Consider the following 18,702-nt stretch of genomic DNA (forward strand, 5'->3'; position numbering starts at 1 on the left):
GTGATGGGAGAAAATACAGTTGAGTTGCTGGACATGCCCATTTATGCAAATTAAGGAGGCTCACATCCTAATAAATTGATAAAATAGATTTGCAAATAGACATTTGAAGGAAACAACTTTTCTGATTACAAGAATGAAGAAAAGTTATCTAGCCATCCTTTTTAGGACCATAAAAATGGTTTAATATATTAATTGGTTCCAGGTTCCATTAATATGTCAAAAGAGAAAAAATAATGGCTTAATTTTAAAAGATTCTAAAAAGCATCTCATGAAATTCAGTGCCCATATCTAGTTCAAAAACAAGAAAATAAGTCTCAAAAATAGTAATATGAGCATATGTCCTTTACAAAACAATATTTTACATTAAGAGAATATATATTTATAATGAAGCGCTAGAGATACTGTCAAAGAACAAAAATGTCCTACTTTGTTCTAGATGTTGTGAACAATGTAATAAGACAAAGTAAAAGAAATACAACTTTTGAAATGGAAAAGACATTACTTGAACATAATGTGATTTTATATATACATGCATACAAGCTGTAAGTTTCTGACTTATTTAGCCAGGGATATAAAAGTTAAGAGAAAGGATATGAATACATTGAGAGCAGGAGTAGATGCAGCATATATTTCCATAGTTTTCTTGTGTTCTTTTTTGCCTGTTGAGGGGGACATGTTAGGGTAGAAAGAGAACTCAATTTCTTGCTCTGCCTCTGCTTTCTTACAGTAGGCTTATACTTCTATTTCAGAAGAAAGTACACCAACAATCTCTGTGCTTCTACCTAAGAGAATATTTATAAACATTCTCTTGGTTCTTGAAATAAACTTAGCACTAGCAAGACCACATCCTTCTCAGTGTTGGGGGAGAAAGCAGAGTTACTGCCCAGGAATTCCCGAACAGTATCTCCCTCTATCAAGCTCTCTGATGTGTCAGGAAGCTCACTTTCCACAAATATCTAAGAGAATCTTTTGGGAATTTGCAAAAGACCTCAGAAAGATGACCAGATTCACAATGAATATGTAAAATTCAGTATTTTCTTACATGCTGTCAATAATTATTTAAAAGATCTAATAAGGGACAATTCCATTTATAGTAGCAATTAAAACAAAGTTCCTAGGCCTAGTCTTAGGAAGAAAAGCATGACTTTATAGGTACAAGAATAAACCTTACATTGAAATAGCAAAGGAAACATGAATGAAAGGAGAGACACACCATGTTTCTGGAAAGCAATAAATGGAACAAGAAATTATTTCTTCGGAAATTAACTTTTTGATTTAACTTTGCAAAACAGTGCTGAAGTTCACTTGGGGAAAATATATGGGAATAAATAAAATTAGACAACAAACAGAAAATTAGAAGGACTTCCCCCACCAGATATAAAAATTTATCAAAAAATTCCAGTAAGTAAAACAGTGTAGTACTGGCATGGCAGTGACAGGTCATTAAGAAAGGTACACGGTGCTGGTACAAAATCTTGGCATATATGTGAAACTAAAACATGATAAAAGATGCATGGAAAATCAACAGAATGAGCAGCGTATCCTACGATTGAGTATGGGGAAATTATCCCAAGATTAAACTACCTTGGAAAAATCAAGTTATGCATAGACACAAATACTGTTGATTTTCTCCTGTATCCCTTTGCAGTTTTTTAATAGTCATAGAAGAAAATTTTAAATGATATTCCTTGGATATTCCACAGAAGCTCATCCAATATAGCGATTAAAGCACTGAAAAAAAAAAAACAAAAAACAAAAAACCAACTCTGGAGGAGGTCTGAACTCTAATCCTGATTCTTCCTCTATCTAGTTTTGTGACCTTGGGTACATTATTTCATAATTGTGTCATTTTTAAAATTTTAAAATGAGAGATTTGAATTATTTCCTCCAATTTCCCATCCAAGTCTAAATTCCGTGTTCTGAACAATAATATTATCAAACCTGACTACCACGCAGAACATCTACCTAGTGGATAGTCGCATGAAATCTGGAGTCAGACTGCTTGGGTTCCAGTGCTGTTTTCAACCCTCACTAGCTGTGTGATTTTAGGGAAATTTTTCATCCTCTTTGCATTTATTTCCTTAACTTTTAAAAATAAGCCAAGGGTATTGATAGTACCTCATAGACTTGTATTGAGAAGTAAAGCAATGCATGTAAGTGTATAAAACAGTGCCTGCCATTTATTTGCCCAATAAAATCTTTTTTTTTTTCCAATCTGAGATGCCAGGAGCGTAATTCCTCCACCACCCATCCATTCACTCAAACACAAGGAAATTGAGGCCTTCCTGACTCTTTTCAAGGAGATACTGATGTCAATTGGTAGAACACAGATTTTGTGGTGAGGCAAAACTCTCGAGATGACTCTAATCCTCTGCCCTTTCTTTTTACTCCCAATTCTGAAGAAATGCCATCAGGTTCTTTAAAATAAAACAGCAGTTCCCAAACTCTACAGCAAATGAGTAATGTTAGGCATTAGTACATTCGAAGACTAATAAATTCAGTGGGGTAAAAAATTCTATTTCAATTTGATAGTTCAACTTGGGAGCACAGGGGATGAATTTGATGTTTCTTTCCTCAACATGTCTGTTAATATACCTAAAACATTTTTCCTTTAATAGAGTTTGGGAAGTACTAGATAGAGTTTAAATGCATTTTAACACTCACAAATTAAATTATGTACCAACACTATATTATATCCAGAGTTTGATGAAAGTCTAGACAAAATTGAATGCTATTAAAGTATTATTTCATTTTCCAATTATCTTCTGATTTTTTTAAAATTCATAAATGGTTGTGATCAGTTCTTTTGTAATTTATAATTGATCATAGGCCCTCTAAAGTCTACATGCCCTTGTGCAAATTATCTGCTATAGTCTAATTTTATCACTGCTTTATTTTGACCACTTTAGTATCATAATAACATGTTTTCCTTTGTAAAAATTTTTTAATGTTTATTTATTTTTGAGAGAGAGAGAGAGAGAGACAGAGCGCAAGTGGGAAGGGCAGAGGGAGAGGGAGACAGGAATCCGAAGCAGGCTCCAGGCTCTGAGCTGTCAGCACAGAGCCGAATGAGGGGCTCGAACTCAAGAACCGTGAGATCATGACCTGAGTCAAAGTCGGATGCTTGACCAACTGAGCCACCCAGACGCCCATAACATGTTTTCTTAAAAAAGAATGAATACTGGGGCGCCTGGGTGGGTCAGTCGGTTAGGCAGCCGACTGGGCTCAGGTCATGATCTCGCGGTCCATGAGTTCGAGCCCGGCGTCGGGCTCTGTGCTGACAGCTCAGAGCCTGGAGCCTGTTTCAGATTCTGTGTCTCCCTCTCTCTGACCCTCCCCCGTTCATGCTCTGTCTCTCTCTGTCTCAAAAGTAAATAAATGTTAAAAAAGGGGCGCCTGGGTGGCGCAGTCGGTTAAGCGTCCGACTTCAGCCAGGTCACGATCTCGCGGTCCGTGAGTTCGAGCCCCGCGTCAGGCTCTGGGCGGATGGCTCGCAGCCTGGAGCCTGTTTCTGATTCTGTGTCTCCCTCTCTCTCTGCCCCTCCCCCGTTCATGCTCTGTCTCTCTCTGTCCCAAAAATAAATAAAAACGTTGAAAAAAAAATTAAAAAAAAAAAAAGTAAATAAATGTTAAAAAAAAAGTTTAAAAAAAAAGAATGCATACTAAAAATTTTTCCTGAAGTCCAGAAAAAAGGTTATACAGCTGTTTTAGTAGCTAAAATACAAGCTAAAAGTTTCTCCATGTTAAGTCTTATTTTCATTTCATTTCAACAGAAAGCACATCAAAATTCAGTCATGAATGCTAATATAGGTCTTATTTTGCTTAAATTTATAATCAGGCATCTTCCACTTTTCCTAAAATACCCTAATATTCTTATAGGTGCCCATGGCAAATGTTCTGTGATGACCATTTGGGTCATGGAAGGGGTTATCTTTGATAGAGAATATTTCTACAGCCATAGTAAACCTGGACCCTAAAGTATTGGGAAATACAGGGACCTTCTGTTGTAGCCTGGCCCATCACAATAGATGATTCCATGGAGCACATTGGGTTAGTGGGAAGGTAGGCTTATATATTTGGTAGGAGAAAGAGAAGAGAGAACTTTTCTAAATTGATGTGGAAAATCCTAAATCTGGGACAGAGAAAGGGAAATCGAGTTTTTATAGCCATTGGAGTTCTGGCTAGGGTAATAATTTCCTGAACAATTTCATATGTAACATGTTTTAGAAAGAAGGAAAGTCAGGAGTTGCAGGTACATATTGAACAATCTACCTGTAGAAGTTTTCTCTTTTGCTCTCTCACTCTAATTATTAAGTTGATAATTAAACTTAGGTGCACAGGGGATGATTTGGGGCTTTTTTTTTTACAACATATCTCTTAATATTTTCTGAACAGTTTTCTCTTAATAAGTTTGGAAAGTGAAGATTATTTTAAATAACAACTTGAAATTTTGGATTAGAAGCCAGTAAATCTGGAAAATGGAGGTTTGCTCAGTGACTAGAAAAGTCACCGAGGCAGCTACAAAATTAGGATGACTAAGTGATTTCTCCTATTTATAGTATTAATTTCTTAGAGAAAGGAAACTATTTTATTCAGGGAATTGTTTTATCTGTTATGTTCTAATATGTATTTAAAATTAATTTCAGATTCTTTTAGTGACCACTATACTCACTTTGAAAGAGTTGTGAAGGCTCTTCTGATCAATGCTTTAGATGAATCTTTTCTGGGAACATTGTATGGTAAGTTAATATGAGTGGGACAATTAGTATCTTTTTTTCTTTTTCCAATTTCTAAAACCCTACCAATATAATTAATATATTATAATATAATATAATATAATATAATATAATATAATATAATATAACATATATATATACATTTAAGCAAAATCAAGAGACCCTATTCTAAAGGCCCTCCAATTATTCCCTAGGATAAACTTAACTACACCAGAAGCCCATTCACTTCAAAAACTTGCTCCTGTCTATTTGTGATATGTGGAAAGTGGAAAAGAAATATGTGATGTTCCTCTGACTTTAGAGAGTTCACAGTAACTGTGAGGATATAAGGCATAGACTCAAAACAGTAGAGTAGTTCAATACCCATGTGTTGTCTCAGCCTCTCTACACTTGAATTTCGCCAGAAGTTATATACTGTTTTATGCTTTGTGCCTTTGCTCATACTGTTCTCTCTTAAAATATAATCCCTTTCCACCCTAGATTTTCCAGGTGAGTGTAAAGTCATTTTCACTCCCTCATTTGTGCTACCCTGGTGGTACTGATGTGTGTATACTTACTGTATTGAAAATGTATTTTTGCCTTTCTCCCTTCTAAGAGTACAAGAAGAACCATGCCTTAGATATACACTTATCTCTTGCATCTAGCACATAATCTGGCAGTTAATAAAGACTATAATATGTTGTTTTGAATATCTACCTAATTGCCAAAGTGAGATTTCATTCACAGTTTATTGAACAAATACTTATAGAGTGCCTAAGGGGCAGGCATTTATTTGAGAGCTGGGGATATGGCAATGACTATGACATATAAGATTCCTGCCCTCATGTTGCTGTCTCTAATGAGAGAGACAGACAATGAATGAGTAAACAAATATATAACATAATTTCAACTAGGGATTAGTTCTTGAGAAAAAATTAAGTAAGTTAAGGAGATCAAGTGATAAAGGAAAGGAAAGTATCTATTAGATTGGTCAAAGAAGGTCTCTCAATAGGTGACTTTTTTTTTTTTTTTTGAGAGAGAGAGAGATAGGGTGCAAGTGAGCCAGGGGCAGAGAGAGAGAATCCCAGGAAGGGCAGAGGGAGAGAGAGAGATTGGAGGGGGTGGGGGGGAGAGAGACAGAGAAGTGGGGCTCACTCAAAGCAGGGCTCAAGCTCACCTGATGTGTTCCTCAACCTCACAAACCATTGAGATCATGACCTGAGCAGAAGTCAGATGCTTAACAACTGAGCCACCCAGGCACCCCAAGAGGTGACTTTTAAGCAGAAACCTGAATGAAGTCAAGGGGAAATAATGCATAGATCTAGCTGAGAGAACACCCAGTGCAAAGATCCTTAGGTAAAGTGAGTTTGATGTGATAGATGAATGGATAAAGAAGTGATATATATAGCCAATGGAATATTACATAGCCATAAAAAAGAATGAGATCTTGGGGCGCCTGGGTGGCGCAGTCGGTTAAGCGTCCGACTTCAGCCAGGTCACGATCTCGCTGTCCGTGAGTTTGAGCCCCGCGTCAGGCTCTGGGCTGATGGCTCAGAACCTGGAGCCTGTTTCTGATTCTGTGTCTCCCTCTCTCTCTGCCCCTCCCCTGTTCATGCTCTGACTCTCTCTGTCCCAAAAATAAATAAACGTTGAAAAAAATTAAAAAAAAAAAAAGAATGAGATCTTGCCATTTGCAACAACATGGTTGGATCTAGAGGGTATAATGATAAGTGAAATAAGTCAGCTAGAGAAAGACAAAGACCATATGCTCTCACTTATATGTAGGATTTAAGAAACAAAACAAATGAACAAAGAAAGAAGGGACAAACAAAAAACTCTCTTAACTATAGAGAACAAACTGGTGGTTATCAGAGCAGAGGTGGGTGGGGGATGGATAAAATAGGCAAGGGGGATTAAGAGTACATTTATCATGGTAAGCACTAAGTAACATATAGCATTGTTGAATCACTATGATGTACATCTGAAACTAATAAAACATTGTATGTTAATTTTACTGGGATTAAGATAAAAAAAGAGTAAGTCTGATGTAGTCAAGGAATAATTAGAAGGCCTCTGTGGTTCTTTCCTTTCCCTAACATTCTGATGGAATTGTGGGTTTTTTCTTCATTAATCTTTTTTAAATTTAAAATACCTTCTAAAACTGTGGGAAGAAATCCTTAAGTATTCAGTTATTTAAATATTTCCTAATAACGTTTCTCGACCTTGGTACTATTGGTAGTTGAAGCTGGATAATTCATTGGTGTGGGGGGGCTTAAAAATTAGATAGATGATAGATAGATAGATAGATAGATAGATAGATAGATAGATAGATAATAGATAGATATTTCCTAAGGGCTAAGTGATTATTTTTTGTTGTTGTTATTGTTGTTCCCTTGAACAGATGGCACCAGACAAAAATCATATGCACAAGATATGTTGACATCTCTTCATTATTTGGATAACCGCTTTGTTCAGCCTCGTCTAGAGAGTTTAGCTTCTAGAAGTCGTTGGAAAGAGCTATATAAGGTATATAGTTTTTTATTTGTTTTTGAATCTCTGGTTGGGGGTATGGGAGTGGGAGGCCTATCAGGATTTAAATATCCAGTCAGAATGAATAATCTTCTAAATTACTGGCATTTTTTTTGTTGAATAATCAGCTTATCACCTCTTCTAAAAGCTACTATTGTTTTAATTATTGTAACACTTATTATATGTATCCACTAATTAAGTAGTTCTAAATGATGAATAACTTTAGAACATCTCAGGTCTTAGCCCATCTAAAGGCTACTATTGTTTTAATTATCGTAACACTTATTATATGTATCCAGTAATTAAGTAGTTCTAAATGATGAATAACTTTAGAACTTCTCAGGTGTTAGCCCATCTATTGAAATGAGGAGGTTATTTCATAGGATGTTAATTCTCTCTTCAGAAAAGAGAGTTCCATTGTTAAGAGAAAGAGTTAAATTTAACTGGAGGACTTTTCAAGGAGAATTAATGTGTAAATTTATACTATAAATCTTCAAGAGGGTGATGTAGAATGTAATACTTTCCAAATTTGTGTTTTACTATGAGGCTTCTTTTCATGAGCTACCTTTTATCACCTCCTTCTATCACCTGCTAGAAGAATTGATTTCCTTAACATAATTTGGGAAACAATGGCCTAGGTTGCCTTTGAAATCCTTCTCCACCTTAAGATTTTGTAATTCTACCAATTTAGGGGGAGCATCCTTTTAATGTATAAGATGTATTGCATTTCATGTTATCCCATAGATTTCTATTTTATGATCTCTAATAGTAGAGGCTATCTTACATGATTTTTACGTTGTTTTTTTTTTAATCTCCCTACTTCTTACATTCTATCTTCCAATTATTAGGAAAATGGCAAGATAACAGAGATCCAAGTTCCTAACAGTCCTTTTAGAACTTAAATCATTAGCTACTCTACCTCATTTATGTTAGGAGATTTGACTTCATCCAAGGCCTGATTCAATTCAATCTTGAATTACCTGATAAATTAGCCACAGATGGTTTATTAAGGGACAGTTATGGGATTACAGAAAGAGAAGACTTCAGTTTGGAGAATGACTGAGTTTAGGGACACCATATATATATTTTTTACTTTGGGTGAGTTTTTAATCTCTCTAAACTCTAGTCTTTTCCTCAGATACAGAAAACATTTACCTACTTTAAAAAGTAAAAGGAATATTTACTTACTTGGAAGGTAAAATACATAGCATAGTTCTTAGAACATGGTATAAATATTGTTTTCTTTAATAGAAAAATAGCATATATTTATTGATCATTTAACTTGGCCAAGTAATTTGCATGCAGTGTAAAGTATCTTATTTGATCTTCAGAGCAACCCCATGAGGAAGGCACTATTATTTCCTCCATTTTAAAGAAGAGAAAACCGTGACTCAGAAAAATTGAGTAACACAAGGCTATAGAGCTAGTTATTAGCTAGGCCAGTGTTCATACCTAGAAATCATAGCTTTCTAATATTTCTCTGACTTGAAAGCCCATACCACTATGCTATATTATGCTTTACTATACTGTGGTATGTTATGCTGAATTTGGATAACCCAATGTTGAAATAATAACTCTAAGATATAAGAAAATATTAACTTAAAAATGTAGAGACATAGATGATTCAGTATGGTCTTGGTCAAAATTAGCTAAGTTATGCTGCAAAAAATAAATAATAGGACATACCAGCAATGAAAATCTTTATAGCTTACCCCAGCAAAGTTTATTTTTCAGTTATATGTCCCGTGTAAACCAGCAGGAGTGTTCCTACATATTGTAGTCATTCACAGAGCCAAGCTGCTAGAGCTTTCATCTCAAATGTGCTTCCATAAGGACCAGAGAAGCAAGAAGGGGAGGTGGTTAGCCACCTGTTCCCTCAGAATGTCAGCCTGTAAATGACACATGTCACACAAAGGGCCATGAAATATGAGAAATATTAAAAGTAAAGAAAATGCAATGTTGTTGTGAATCATACAGTGTTAGAAAGGAAACTATTACTATACTAGATATTTACTCTCAAGCTGGTAGAGAGTACGAATATAGGTTAGTAACCCTGCTAATATGTTCACTGTATGTAGTTCAAACATTATGGTAAAACGTAATCTACACTACTAATTATAACAGCAGTATCTAGCACAGGCATAGAGTGTGGGCAAAAATATGCAACCACAAGTTTACAAATGCCAAATATTTCCTCAGTTTGTTAACTCATTGCTAATTCAGCTATTAGGCTGTCTATATCAATACTGGCCACCTAGCAGTTTTATGACCAACTTGTTTATTTTCATAGTACTTTATTTAGTAAGTAGCCATTAGGAGGATTAAATTATTTCCGGGGATACCTGGGTGGCTCAGTCGGTTACGTGTCCGACTTCAGCTCAGGTCATGATCTCACAGTTCATGGGTTCGAGCCCCTTGTTGGACTCTCTGCTGACAGCTCAGAGCCTGGAGCCTGCTTCAGATTCTGTGTCTCCCTCACACTCTGCCCCTCCCCTGCTCATGCTCTGTCTGTCTGTCTGTCTCTCTCTCTCTCAAAAATAAATAAACATTAAAAAAAGAAGAAATTAAATTATTTCTGGAATATTTTGTGGGAAATATGCTATAATTTACACAATGGAGACTGTGATCTGGTTTTTCTCAATTTTCAACTAACCTAAATGAATTCATCTTTTTATTGTAGTATCCTGAATTTTTGCTGCTCAGTCTTTTCTATTTTTAACTATAATACCTCATACCTAACTAGAGATGAGAGGAGAAAAGTAAATTAGTATCTGTGAAGAATACTACTTAATAGTAACGCACAAATGGGAAGGATATGAAACTAATTTTTTTCCTAGTCTGGTTTCTTTTCATTTAATAGCCTAAATTATAAGTTTTCTTTTTATTTAAAAATATCTTGTCAAATATCTACCCCATATTCTGCATAAAAATAAGAAATATCAGTGTGTTTCACTCTTACATCCTAACCACTTACTGTGATTCCTAATATTGGTTTTAATTTGGTTAGGTTCTTTTTATGTTTTATTTTGTTGTTTTTTCCAGTCTTGTAAAGCTTCATTACATTTTTTCATTGTTTTCAGGAGCGGGTAGAAAATTATTCTAATGTAAGTATCCATTTGAAGAATCCTGAAAATTGTTGCTGTCAGGCTTGTGGATTGCATCGCCACTGCAGATACTCGGTGCATTTATCAGGAAAGTTGTATAACACCAGGACTATGGAAACAGACGATTTCATGTCACATGATAAACAGGTATTTTTCCCTCTCATTTTAGTTTTCAGTATTTAGAAATTTTCAATACGTAAGCTTACACAAATAACCCTGTTATTTTTACAAATGGAGAAAGGACTAGGACAGAGGGAAAGAGTATAAGGAAAGAAGGTATAATTTTGAATGTGAAAAATGTCTTTTATGACAAGTTTATAAATGCAAAAATATTAATGATGAGAGCTTCCTCTGGTGAGTCTGTATATCTATGAAGGGTGTGTGTGTTTGGGGGGCCCTTAGAGTTGCCTCTAAGTACTGCCAGTCAGTTATTATGATAGAAATATACTGTTAATCTAAATTCTTCTACTACATTAGGTAGTGTTATTTCTCAGTACTATTGGCGATAATTGATCAGATCCCTCTAAATAATGCAGGTTGCAAGAATCACTTAGAAAGTTTGTATGGGGATAATGATTTCAGATTTAGTCTTTAACGTATCGTTTGGCAGGTTACTATAAAAACATTTCTTTTCTCAACACAGTCAATATGCAAATCTCATTGTTTAAAAACTGATCTGTGGCTTTTTATGAGGTAAGACATGTAGAATCCTAATGAAAGTGATTTGATACTCTAAGGATCATGTTCTGTTGCATAGATCAAAACTAGTGCTGTACTTTCACTGTCTTCCCTGTCTACAGCTAATTCTAGGAAGGAAAGTGAGTTAGAAAACCATTTCTGGAGTTCTGATATTCCTGTGAAAGAGTAAAGATTCTGTATAAGATAGTTATTCAAATATCTAAAAAGTAAGAGAGATCTCATAAAATAAAAACAAAGAAAATTAATACACCAGTCACACAGTGGAAGAAACATCAAAGTTAACAATTAGAACATGATTATTCTCCATCTAAAGGCATACAGTAAAACCTATCTTAAGATGCCAGTTGATAGCTCTCAAAGTAGCAAAGTATTTTTAAATCAGATGATAAAATACAGTTCTGTCATGGTTGCATTGAAACTGGCAGTTTCATGGACAATAAGATTCCTACAAAGAGCAAGGATGTGATCTATCTTTTTAGAACACTGGATAGCTACCTATAGCCAGAGTTATAACACTATACATATTCAGTGCCCACATGTTTATGCTAAGCAGAGTCATCCAGTATAAAACCAGAGGACACAATCATGAAGTTCACTGAAGCATTAGTTATAATACAAAACAAATTTGGATATAATTCAAATCAAATATTAGAGTAGTAATTAAATAAGTTATGTATATCATACCATTTTGTGGCAGAATATGATACAAGCACTAAAATAATATTTATGAAGGTTGTGAAATTGTGCTAGGTGAAAGTGAAATAGTGAGCAGTGTACATTACTGTCCTTGAAGCTATGTAAAAATATGTATACACTTGTCTGTTTAGCTGTATGCAAACATTAAACTAGTTATTGTGTAATTTAAGATAATGTAATTAAAATTCTTTTTTTAATGTTTATTTTTGAGAAAGAGAGAGAGAGACAGAACACGAGTGGGGGAGGGGCAGAGAGAAAGGGAGACACAGAATCCCAAGCAGGCTCCAGGTTGAATTCACAGACCGTGAGATCATGACCTGAGCCAAAGTTGGACGCTTAACCGACCGAACCACTCAGACACCCCCATAATTAAAATTCTTTAATACTAAAATTTTCAGTAATTTTTTTCTTTAAATGGAAGAAGTACCTATTAAAATCTATTTTATATTCTACTGAACTACAGCAGCAATGCCTGTATATGGAAAGGAAAGGGAAAGGAAAGGGATAGGAAGGAAGAAAATAATAAACTTGTTTTTCATCTAAGGCATTAAAGAGACTATGCCATCCCCAGACCCACCCTTAAATTATTTTGAAAACCAATTCTCCATTTTGTGTTTTTGCCCATAGTTATATAAAATTGAGACTGCTTGGGGTTAACTAGGGTCCTCTTTTAAGGTGCCAATAATGAAGGATGCATTTAATGAATATGTTTAATAATAAAACTTTTCTCTTTACTTACCTAAGATTAGCTTCTTTGAAAGACAGGATGCTTTGATGGAAAGTGGAATTGGTGGGAAAGAGTAATTTTAGTTACAGTAGTCTTGGATAGGGTACTGAGACAAAAGGCCTTGGCCCACCAAATTGTGGTGAAGTCTGGGGGTATAGACGAAAAGGAAATCACGTGAAGAAAAAGGGCGAAATCTGAGAGGCAGTTGGGAGGACCGACTGTAATCTTGAATTCATTTGAGTTTGCCCAGAATCTGTCCAGACTCCTGAAGATACTCAAGATCCAAAGGGAGGGGCAGGAATTTTGAAATAAGTGTCAGTGTGTAACATGTCCATGAAAAAAACGGACCAAAAGGAAATAGAATCCTTTGGCTCAGTCTATTGCACTAATTGTTTCTGGAAACCTAGAAACAAAAGAGAAACTTCTTCCCGTTCTTCCTCTTTTCTTGAGGATCTTTTTTCTTTCTTCTTCATACTTTCACTTCCATAAGGACCTGGCTCCTCTGTATATTAAGGAGGGCCGAGAGAAATACCTCAAAAAGCTCCCTATAATTAGCTAGATATTACAAATGTGCATAATGCATGTTTCATTGTATCCTTGCCTTAGTTTGTTAACCAGTGTGTTTACACTTCTACATGCTGTATCTAATAAATTACAAATCAGATTCTTTCTACTGCCTTACAATTCACCATCTGCCGTTTTAGGAAAATTTGGTGACAGGTTTTAGCTGTTTCAAATTGTATCTTTGGATACATAGGATCCCTTAATTCACATTGATAACTGAGGTGAATCAGTTATTTTCAGATACATCAGTTTATAGAACCATGCTAACTAACCCTGAACAGTGGATTAGTAACATTTACATGTCATTTTGCTTGTCTTCGTTGAGAACAATCATCACAGAACTTATTTCTCTATCTCTGGCAATTTTTTTTTAGTATTGTCTATCTTGTTAGAATAGTGTCCTTAATATCCAGAAATGCAATTAGATAGTTAAAAGTAATCTCTAAATATGTTTCTCAACATTTAAGGTCACTGTTCTTACAGCAGAGTTTTATCTTAGTACTTTATATAAATGGAATCCGACAGTGTAAACTGTGTACAATGGACACAAATTCATAAGGTATAATAGGCTGTGACAATACACTAAAAACAGGTGGGGCGAAGGGAGAGGTCTACTTGCATTCTTACAGCTATTACATACATTTACTCTTTCCTGTGAACTCCTACTAACAATGGTTTAGGCTCTTCCACAGAAAATGTGATCACATGTTATGATCACATAGTGTGAGAATATTCTAAAGGTAATTTTGGGTTTATTGATCTACATAAGTGTAAGTAGCTGCCAAGAAGGCAGGAATTTGAAATGGAAAGAAGTAAACTATAATGTTAAATATTTTCAGTGGATATTTTTGTTTCATACAGGTAAAAGATTTTTAAATAAGGGTGTTTAAATACCTCCTCCTTCCCTCTTGCCCTAACTTAAAATTTTTATGCAGATAAATTCCTCAGTTTTATGGAAATATAAAATACAGTATGGTGGAAAGTTTTTAAAAAATTATATTATTTTTCTACTGTATTTTATCCAGAATGGCCATAGGAGACTTCACCCACATAATCTACTTTGATAACAGAAATGGAGAGACATAGGGCACCTGTAGTGGCCACTGAAACTATTGTGGTATCTTTTTTACTCAAAGTATAAAAGGACATATTGGCTAGGGAATTGTGATAGTTGATATGACTTGTTTGATGATAATGTTGAGATGAGAAGGTTACTGAGAGTAGGCAAGCAATGAACAAACCATATGTGATTGTTTATTTTTTTTAAAGTTATTTTGAGAGAGAGAGAAAGACCATGAGTAGTGGAGAGGCAGAAAGAGAGAGGGGAGAGAGAGGATCCCAAGCAGGCTCCGTGCCACCAGCACAGGGCTCAAACTCACAAACCGTGAGATCATGATGAACTGGAATCAAGAGTCAGATGCTTAACTGCCTGAGCCACCCAGGTGCCCTTGTGATTATTTCTAATAATCAAAAAAAACAGAAAGGTTTTCATGGAACTCGAACAGAAATCTTAACATGGTTGTCTTGAATTTTTGAGGATTTTAAGGAAGACTGTAAGATGTCCCAAATACCATTTTCACAAGATATGCATCAAACCCGTTGCTGATCATATTTAACTTTTATTCAGTTTTGACAAACTATTCTTTATTTTATTACTATTTTTTGCCAATATACTCAGGTTATTTATTTAACTAACCACCTGTATGATCCCTTGCAGGGTGGCTTCAGGAAAACACTACAATTCTTTGTTAGATGGAATACAAGTTACATAGATCAATATTGTAACTATGCCACTTGTACTAAACTCATGAAAACACAACCCATTAGTGAATTTAGGCACCGAGACAAATACATAACTTAACAGGGAATTTGTCTCTGTCCTCTGGTTGCTTCATGAGAATGAGATTGATCATGTAATAATGTTTTTAGTTATAATGTTATTTTGTAGTTTTCCTATTTTAGTTTTCAGTGTGTATAACGGTACATATTCCAAACGTTCTGAACGGGAAATGCTCTGGTTGGTTGATTCACAAGAAGAGTATTCTTAATCACAGAATCCTGGAAGTCCATATACACATAGAAGTTAAAATTCTTATATTTTGCTAACAGTAAAACATTAATGTGTTACAATCACATCAGAGTCACTAATTAAGGAACGAAATAGGACTAAACACAAAGTTTTTACTTTACAAAATGCTTTGGAGCAAATTATTTAGTGAAAAACCGCCAATTGGTTTGAGAGTTTGTTTCAGTTTTGCATGTTGCTTTTAAGCTAGAACATTAGTCTAATCCAGGTATTTCTAATTCAGTAACTGTGTCCGTGGGGTCTATTTTCTTGCTTTGGGTGTGCCTGTTCTTCTGCCTTAACAAGCCATTTTTCTCCTCAAACTTGTTTAGCTCTGGTTTTTAAAGACTTAGTTCAAGCATCACCTACTCGAGGACCCCTCTCCTCTCTGGATTGGGTTAATTGTCCCTCCTTTGTACCTCGGTAGCATCTCTTGCACAGCATTTGACACATCGTTTTGTAATCAAATGCATGTCCGGTGCTTAGCCCAATACTTGAAGAAACATAGCAGATGTTCAGTTTTTCTTAACTAAGTTGTATAAGAGAAGGTGAGTGAATCATTGTACAAACATTTTGAAAATTAATAATGCATTTATTAAATTTTGCTGTTAAAGAAAAATCTCAAAACTAGAAAGGCTGTGTAATCATTACTATATGTCTGACTTCATATGTCAGGTAATAATGTTTATTCCTTGATTTAGGTGTTTACTGTTGGCAGAATTTGTGCTGATCGTACCAGAATTTATCACAAACTGAAACATTTTAAGTTCAAGCTGTACCAGGAATGCTGCTCCATTGCAAAGACAGAAGAAGTTGAGGATGAACAGGTTAAAGAAACAGTGGAAAGAATTTTCAATCAGTCAAAAGAAAGTGGCTGGATTAAGGAGGTAAGGTGAATATAGAAGAATCATTTCATTCATAGATTCTGGAGCCTAATTATGATCAGCAAAATGATGCAAATGATTAGAAGACAGTGAAATTTAAAAGAGAATCTCTCCTTTCCCCCGTCTTTGTATTTTCTCTTCTTCCACCCATTCCTTTCATGCTTATCATTGTCCAACCCTGAACAGGTGCCCTGATGATCTAAGCATTCCTTCAGCGCATCAGATAAATTGAAATCAGCGATAATACTGTCCTGTAATGAAGGACCTCTGTCCTTTCACTTTTATATATGTGGTATCCCTTACATATATATTAAGTCCCTGTATTTTCTTTGACGAAGTGTAGGACTCACCTCTGCTTGTCTGCTTCCTATTCTTTAGAACAGTTCTTGTGACCCGAGAGTGAAGAAACACCTGGTGCCAATCTGAGGAAAGGATCTCGGCTGCCAGTTCTAATACCACCCACATCCTCTTCTTGAGGACATGGGCTGAGCAGTGAGCACTGTAACTGAAGATCAAGGGGAATGCAGAGGTTTCAGGCCACGGCACTGATTTTGATTCCCCCAAATCCTGCTGATCACTAAGTTTGATATCAGGGATAAAGTGGGGGTTTTGAAGAGTGCACTGGATTCCTGAAGATCTGCTGGCAGCTCAGAAGCTCTGGTCTGCTCACAGAGCTTTTAGAATTGTTTATGGTACTTGGAAAGAATGCTATTATGATTGCAGTCTTCTAAAACAAGTGTAGTTACGTGAACGTATAAGAGAAAACATATAGCAGATTTTCAGGCAACTCAGATCAACAGTATATTTAATCTTAAAAAAAAAAAAAAGCCTGCCTTGAGATCTGTTGCCTGGGTTATTTATATCACAGGGGAATTTGTGAAAGAGGAAAATAAAAAAGATGAGAGCTTAGTGAATAAACTTATGAGCAAAGGGAAAGAAAAAGAGAACAACAAACAGGAACTTGTTAGGACACGTCATATTCTGCAGAGGTGTCCCAGTCTGGAGAGTGACATCAAGACTGGTTTCCCTTCTGAGGATTATCTTCCCATCACAGCCACACCACCCAGTGGATCTCTCTGCCTGCCCCCCACATCTTGACCCTTCTGTAGTCTTTTCTCTCATTTTACTCTCCTCAGCTTTTTATCTTTTACTTTGCTTCAGCTTCTCTCCCAGTGCTTTCCTCCCTGTCCTCCTCTGTGCTTTTCAGTTTGCCTTAGGGAGAAGCCACCATTTAGCCAGTAAGTCCCATCTTCATTTTCCATGATGACCTGAAATTCTTACGTGCTTTCACTGGTGCATTTAAGTGTTGCCAACGCTCTCATGGAGTTGAAAAACCTTTTGGGACACCACATTTTTTAAAGAATTGTGTGCCAGGTGTAGAAAAATCACTATGCATGTATTATATATATTATATATAATAATAGTATATGTGGGGAAGAACATTAAATTTCTTGCAGAGAATAAACCAAAAGCATTTCCAGATCATGTACCTTAGAGAAAGCTTAACAAGGTTTCTAACAGAAGGGACCTGGAATAAGAAAAAAAAAATTCTTGGGAAGAGAAAACCCAAGTGTCCTCTCATGCTTAAAGAAAAACACTTAGCATTGGGCATTTAAGGTATTTCAAGATCATGCATGTTTAGGACAACATGCACGTTTTGTTTTTCACATAAAATACCACAGAGCTTCATTTTCTTTCCGAGATCCCTCTTTCTTTAAAAATATTTGTCCACACGTTTTCTCAAAAGATTTCCTAGAAACTACAGTTTAGAGCCGATATAAACCCATACGCAGCGTTTTGTGCTGTGATTACCTTTCAGAGCTCCTCAAGCACTCTGATGTTTCTCAGCACCACCCCACCTACCCCTGGGAGTGCGCGTGTCCCGCGTGGCCGCACTGCATTGCTCATGACACACACCTTTCTCTTTGGCTGCGCTCCTATGGCCCCAGCCACCCGCACCCTTTCCAATGCCAGGGCTCAGCGCTACTTGAACGGCCAGATCTGTGGCTCTTTTTGCTCTTTCCTCCCACTGATTATGTCAACCCCTTCTTTTACTTCACACAAACGATTTGGTCTTGTCTTTCCTCCCAGCTCACATTGCACACCTTGCTTTTTCCTTATCTGCCCCTTCCTCCTCCACCTCAGGATATTTCTGCATTTCTTCCCAAAGACCTGCCAACTAGACTGACTTCTTGTTCCTCTTCCTACCAGTTGAACTAAGATGACCTGTTTTTAATCTAGGATGACATTAAAGGGTAGGAGGAACCTGAGTGTGAAGAAAATAATGAATGGGGAGCTCCTGGATGGCTCAGTCAGTTAAGCATCTGACTCTGGATCTTAAGGCTCAGGTCTTGATCTCATGGTTTTGAGTTCAAGCCCCACATCAGGCTCTGCACTGCGTGTAAAGATTTAAAAAAAGGGGGGGAAAAAAAAGAAAAAGATGCATGATAAGAAAATTATAATAAAACCAAAACATATAATAAATATAATAAAAGTAATTGTCTGATTCTAAATTACACTTGAAGAACATTCTGTCATATGCCACTGGCAAAATTCTAACAAATGTTTCTCATTAAGAAGAAAGTGCACGTGATGATGGGGTTTCCAGAGAAGTTGAAGATAGGGTTGTTGGGATAGGGTGGTGAAAACAGGAACATCAGGAAAGGGGAGAATGTATTTCAATAATACTATCAAGTCTCAGTTTTGTGGTATGAAAAGT

At 36.0% G+C, this 18,702-nt stretch overlaps 1 protein-coding gene across 7 annotated transcripts in view; it reads left to right on the forward strand.

Annotated features, from left to right (window-relative positions):
* The window catches only part of CCDC82 (coiled-coil domain containing 82), a 34,960-nt gene that overhangs the window by 12,691 nt on the left and 3,567 nt on the right, over window positions 1–18,702 (forward strand). For 4 of the 7 annotated variants that reach the window (XM_043579881.1, XM_043579883.1, XM_043579879.1 and 1 more), the window contains exons 4-7: window positions 4,647–4,739; window positions 7,117–7,241; window positions 10,325–10,495; window positions 15,801–15,986. In XM_043579881.1, coding sequence (XP_043435816.1) covers window positions 4,647–4,739; window positions 7,117–7,241; window positions 10,325–10,495; window positions 15,801–15,986 — 575 coding nt within the window. Of the gene's footprint in view, window positions 1–4,646; window positions 4,740–7,116; window positions 7,242–10,324; window positions 10,496–15,800; window positions 15,987–16,361; window positions 16,844–18,702 lie in introns of those variants that run through there. The other 3 variants (XM_043579885.1, XM_043579886.1, XM_043579884.1) reach the window with 1 other exon arrangement.

The sequence above is a fragment of the Prionailurus bengalensis genome, chromosome D1 (genome assembly GCF_016509475.1).
Source record: "Prionailurus bengalensis isolate Pbe53 chromosome D1, Fcat_Pben_1.1_paternal_pri, whole genome shotgun sequence".
NCBI lineage: Eukaryota > Metazoa > Chordata > Mammalia > Carnivora > Felidae > Prionailurus > Prionailurus bengalensis.